Source organism: Telmatherina bonti, assembly GCF_933228915.1.
Source record: "Telmatherina bonti genome assembly, chromosome: 9".
In the NCBI taxonomy this organism is placed as follows: Eukaryota; Metazoa; Chordata; class Actinopteri; order Atheriniformes; family Telmatherinidae; genus Telmatherina; species Telmatherina bonti.
This window is the reverse complement of record NC_136627.1, coordinates 39,014,643-39,020,642: the sequence shown is the minus strand read 5'-3', so window position 1 is coordinate 39,020,642 and position 6,000 is coordinate 39,014,643. Positions and strand designations below refer to the sequence as shown.

Below are 6,000 nucleotides of genomic sequence, written 5' to 3'. Positions count from 1 at the left end.
GTCTGTAAGGAAGCCATAATTTGATGGAGGGACTGGTCATGTTGGCCCACAAGCGCACCTTGTGCAGCCAACGCTTATCGTAATGTCTCTTGACTGGCGGGGCCTTCTTGGCCAGATGGTTCTGTCATGTTTGCCGGAACCAGACCCAAAAATGCCAGACAGAGACACAACCACAGAAGGTTCACAGGGGGAAATAATTCTTTTAATTGCTCAAAAAATTAAAAAATGAGTAACTTCACAAAAACACTCGGGAAAAACAATAAACTCTAATGCAGGAGCAATGCAGGCAGCAGCCCTGGGCAGCGCTGTGCACCACTGACGACCATACGGCAAAGACTGACGGTGTGTTCAGACCAAACACGTTTTGAGCGTCAAGAGCGGCAGATTTCCATGTAAAGTCTATGGGGAGGCGCGGCAAGGGGGCGTTGAGCTTTCTCGCGTCGCGTTTTGAGCGTTTTGGGCGTCGGCGTTCCACGCGGAATGCGGGGCGTTCAGTCTTTTAGTGTTTTATCTTTGGGATAAAACACTACCAACATTTACACCAACCTCAGAAGTTACATATTGCCACCTAAGCCACCTGTAGCCTAAAACTGATGTTAAAATACAGAGTGATGGTCAGAAACAACCAGGTAAGCCAGCGGACACATCGGTAGATGGGTCTCAGGTTATGATATATGACAATGTTATGATGTCAGCGTGGCGTTAGCATGGCGATAGTATGATGTCAGCATGGTGTTAGCATGATGTTAGTATGATGTTTGCATGGTGTTAGCATGATGTCAACATGGTGTTAGCATAATGTCATCATGGTCTTAGCATGATGTCAGCATGGTGTTAGCATGGCGTTAGTATGATGTCAGCATGGTGTTAGCATGATGTTAGTATGATGTTTGCATGGTGTTAGAATGATGTCAACATGGTGTTAGTATAATGTCATCATGGTCTTAGCATGATGTCAGCATGGTGTTAGCATGATGTCAGCATGGTGTTAGCATGATGTCAGCATTATGTTAGTATGATGTTAGCATGGTGTTAGTATGATGTCAGCATGGTGTTAGCATGGTGTTAGCATGGTGTCAACATGGTGTTAGCATCATGTCAGCATGGTGTTAGCATGATGTTAGCATGGTGTTAGCATGGTGTCAACATGGTGTTAGCATCATGTCAGCATGGTGTTAGCATGATGTTAGCATGGTGTCAGCATGATGTTAGCGTGGTGTTAGCATGGTGTTAGCATGATGTCAACATGGCGTTAGCATCATGTCAGCATGGTGTTAGTATGATGTCAGCATGGTGTTAGTATGATGTCAGCACGGTGTCAGCATGGTGTTAGTATGATGTCAGCACGGTGTTAGCATGGTGTTAGTATGATGTCAACATAGTGTTAGCATGGTGTCAGCATGGTGTTAGTATGATGTCAGCATAGTGTTAGCATGATGTCAGCATGGTGTTAGCATGATGTCAGCATGGTGTTAGTATGATGTCAACATAGTGTTAGCATGGTGTCTGCATGGTGTTAGTATGATGTCAGCATAGTGTTAGCATGATGTCAGCATGGTGTTAGCATGATGCCAGCATGGTGTTAGCATGATGTCAGCATGGTGTTCGTATGATGTCAGCATAGTGTCAGCATGGTGTTAGTATGATGTCATCATGGTGTTAGCATGGTGTTAGTTGCGATGTCCGCATGGTGTTAGCATGATGTCAGCTTGGTGTTAGCATCATGTCAGCATGGTGTCAGCATGATGCCAGCATGATATTAGCGTGGTGTCAGCATGGTGTTAGTATGATGTTAGCATAGTGTTAACATGATGTCGGCATGGTGTTAACGTGATGCCCACATGGTGTTAACATGATGTCAGCTTGGTGTTAGCATCATGTAAGCATGGTATCAGCATTATGTCAGCATGATGTTAGCGTGATGTCAGCATGGTGTTAACGTGATGTCAGCATGGTGTTAACGTGATGTCAGCATGGTGTTAACGTGATGTCAGCATGGTGTTAGCATAGTGTTAGCATGATGTCAGCATAGTGTTAGCATGATGTCAGCATGGTGTTAGTATAATGTCAGCATTGTGTTAACGTGATGTCAGCATAGTGTTAGCATGATGTCAGCATGGTGTTAGTATGATGTTAGCATGGTGTTAGCATGATGTCAGAAATAAGAGCATGATGCCGGGCCTTTGTGTTCAGTGTTTATTATATTTTTGCATTCTGATAGAAAACATTTCTGATTCCTACAAGTTCTGCGACACCAAAATCAAGTCATGAAACCTCGGTCAGACGTCCGACAGCAGCCACGTGGAGCACAGCTCTCCGGTTGGACGTGCAGAGCGCCGACACCCCCTTCAGGACAGACAGGTTACAACGAGTTGAATTTACTCTACATTGTCTCTACTGTTGTCTACTGTACACACAGACATTGACACAGCTCTGACCTCTTATGTACTTGTGAGGACCATTGCTGACTTGAAGCATCAATGCCCCCCCCCAACTGAGCGACTTCAATGGACTGAACCCCACATTCCCATATTTCCCAACATTCCCACATGGCAACCACATTCCCCAGGTGATCTACAGTGGTCCTCATAAGTGTGTACACACACACACACACACACACACACACACACACACACACACACACACACACACATCTTTGGCAGGAAGCAGCTTCTTTGAACAGACGACACAAACATGAGCTGCACAGGATTGAACAGTGATGTCATTAGGAGGCGAAGCACACACACACACACACACACGAGCAGTCACTATACAGTGAGTTGTGTTGTCATCATACCATTTACAAGTCTAGTTTACAGGTCCCTGAATGCACCACAGACAGGTCTTAAACGCCTCTCAACATCCCACATTTCACTCTTTAGTTTCTGGACACTTGTTTTTATGCACCCGTTAAAATCCCATTCTCATCTCGGCTCCTGAACGTCTTGGTTATTTTACTTCCTAGAATCCTGGAACTTCATGACTTAAAATAAATCTTAGACGTTAGAATGTCCCATGCTCATCTAATGTTCTGAAACATCTCAGATTTTAAAACTTCCTTGAATGCCCCACACTCACTAATCCCCAAAAATCCCACATTTATTTGAAGTCCTTGAACAAGCTGCCTCATCCGATGCCCAGATGAATTCCTGAAAACCCAAAAAAGTCTTGATGTTTAAATTTGTCTCAATGAGTTGCATGCAACGTTTGCTGCTCTGAAATCTCTGAAAGTCTCTTTCAGTCCCTGAACGCCTCACAGTGGCCTCACATCTCAGCTCCAAAACTTTATTTCTGCAAAACTTTATTTAGTTTAAAACAAGTTTAAAGTCTCATTTTAATGTGTTTTTCATTCTCACTTAAATCTGGCTTTAGAAAAACGATGAGTGTTGGTAACCATGAAAACAGGGTTTACGGTGTAAACGTGATGCAAGTAGCTGAACCATGGAGGCAAAAATCTTCCTTTTGCCTAAAAAAAAGCCTGAATTAACAGGACGACGAGGGGCTCGAGGTGTCGGCTGCTTTAGGTGTCATCTGGGATTAATATGAGATCATTTACAAACTGAAATTTAACCCAGAAAACTGAAACAGGAAGCTCTCCAGTCAATCAAACAACGTGGTCATTCTGGTATGAGATCATCACAGTGATGTCATCACTTAGAGACAGCAAAACACACACACACACACACACACACACACACACACACACACACACACACACACACACACACACACACAAATCAAAGCCATTAATACTAATGATCAATAAAGGTGATAAAGCAGAAATAGGTCCTCTGTGGCTTCATCATCATCATCATCATCATCAATTCATCGTCCACCAGGTCTGTAAGTTTCCAGACATGATTCGAGTCTGATCATCGCTAATTACATGTTAACTGAAGATTACACCTGTGCCCCCTCAATGCACTGCAACACCTGCAGATTAATTAAGACACTAACGATCCAGCTGACTTGTCAATCAGCACATTGACCTCATTAACCCTGCCTCCAGGCCATGCGCTCCTCTTCGGTCTACCAGACCTCACAGCGGTTCCCTGTGTTCATGGGGGTCCCCTCAGGACAGTTGAAGTGGCGACTGAAGTCCGGTGAGTTGGCCAGTGTGCCAATGACTCGGTATCTGGGGGGGCTGTGGGGATCGGTCACCAGACCCTCATGAGCACTCTCCGGTGTTCGAACTGAGCACCACACCTGGAAGAGACACAACAGGACCATCACACCTCCAACCAGATGCATACCGGCACTGAAACAGAAACTATTCACACTCATTACACTAAACCACATAGCCTGCTAGTAGCCTGGTAACCTGGTAGTAGCCTGGTAACCAGGTAAGCTGGTGGGTGCCTGGTAACCAGGTAAGCTGGTGGTGGCCTGGTAACCAGGTAAGCTGGTGGTAGCCTGGGAACCAGGTAAGCTGGTGGTGGCCTGGTAACCAGGTAAGCTGGTGGGTGCCTGGTAACCAGGTAACCTGGTGGTAGCCTGGGAACCAGGTAACCTGGTGGTAGCCTGGGAACCAGGTAAGCTGGTGGGTGCCTGGTAACCAGGTAACCTGGTGGTAGCCTGGGAACCAGGTAAGCTGGTGGGTGCCTGGTAACCAGGTAACCTGGTGGTAGCCTGGGAACCAGGTAAGCTGGTGGTGGCCTGGTAACCAGGTAAGCTGGTGGGTGCCTGGTAACCAGGTAAGCTGGTGGTAGCCTGGGAACCAGGTAACCTGGTGGTAGCCTGGGAACCAGGTAAGCTGGTGGGTGCCTGGTAACCAGGTAAGCTGGTGGGTGCCTGGTAACCAGGTAAGCTGGTGGTAGCCTGGGAACCAGGTAAGCTGGTGGTGGCCTGGTAACCAGGTAACCTGGTGGTAGCCTGGGAACCAGGTAAGCTGGTGGTGGCCTGGTAACCAGGTAAGCTGGTGGGTGCCTGGTAACCAGGTAACCTGGTGGTAGCCTGGGAACCAGGTAAGCTGGTGGTGGCCTGGTAACCAGGTAAGCTGGTGGGTGCCTGGTAACCAGGTAAGCTGGTGGTAGCCTGGGAACCAGGTAACCTGGTGGTAGCCTGGGAACCAGGTAAGCTGGTGGGTGCCTGGTAACCAGGTAAGCTGGTGGTAGCCTGGGAACCAGGTAAGCTGGTGGTGGCCTGGTAACCAGGTAACCTGGTGGTAGCCTGGGAACCAGGTAACCTGGTAGTAGCCTGGGAACCAGGTAACCTGGTGGTGGCCTGGTAACCAGGTAACCTGGTAGTAGCCTGGGAACCAGGTAACCTGGTAGTGGCCTGGTAACCAGGTAACCTGGTGGTGGTGCCTGGTAATCAGGTAACTTGGTGGTAGCCTGGTATCCAGGTACCCTGATAACCAGGTAACCAAGTATCTTTGCATCCAGGTAACCAACCAACCAGGTAACCAGCTGACCAGGTATATAGGTTTTCAGTTAACTGAGGCTGAGGATATTTCACGCTAAGTGAAATATCCATCCTTTGACACGCAAAGTGTCAAACAGGTGAAATGTGTTGTCTGCCAGGCAGAGTCGGCGTACCACGGCAGCACGACAGTCATGATGAGCATCTGGAAGGAAAGCAGCCCGGAGTCATGGTTTCCAGCATTCCGGATGGCAAAGTTAGCATTAGCTAAAGTTAGCACTAGCGAGTAGCGATGTGCTGCTGTTACCTCTGCCAAAGAGCTTCTGCTTTTACCGCCGTTTATCTGTTTGTGTTCAAGATAACTCAGAAAGTTATGGATAGATTTTCATGAAATGTTCAGGAGTTGTTGGAAATGTGAAAATGAAGTGATTTGATTCTGGTGATTTAATTCTGTTGATCCGGTTCACCGTTTGGATTGAGGAATGTTTTAAAGGATTCTGGACCTTGTTTACCTACAAAACCGGCTTTTTCAAGATGTAAATAATCATTTCAATGCAATTCTACCAAAATTGTTAAAATGTTTTATTCATTTTGTTTTCCTTTTGAGGGAAATTCTGTCCAGCTTGGATATGACACTAT

The 6,000-nt window shown here is 46.6% G+C and overlaps 1 protein-coding gene across 2 annotated transcripts in view; it reads right to left on the bottom strand.

Annotated features, from left to right (window-relative positions):
- Positions 1–991: 991 nt before the first annotated feature.
- ece2b (endothelin converting enzyme 2b) overlaps positions 992–6,000 on the bottom strand; it is a 44,492-nt gene continuing 39,483 nt past the window's right edge. For both annotated transcript variants that reach the window (XM_079246745.1, XM_079246746.1), the window contains exon 19: positions 992–4,206. In XM_079246745.1, the coding sequence (XP_079102871.1) occupies positions 4,030–4,206 (177 nt within the window). In that variant the 3' untranslated portion in view covers positions 992–4,029. The remainder of the gene's footprint in view (positions 4,207–6,000) is intronic.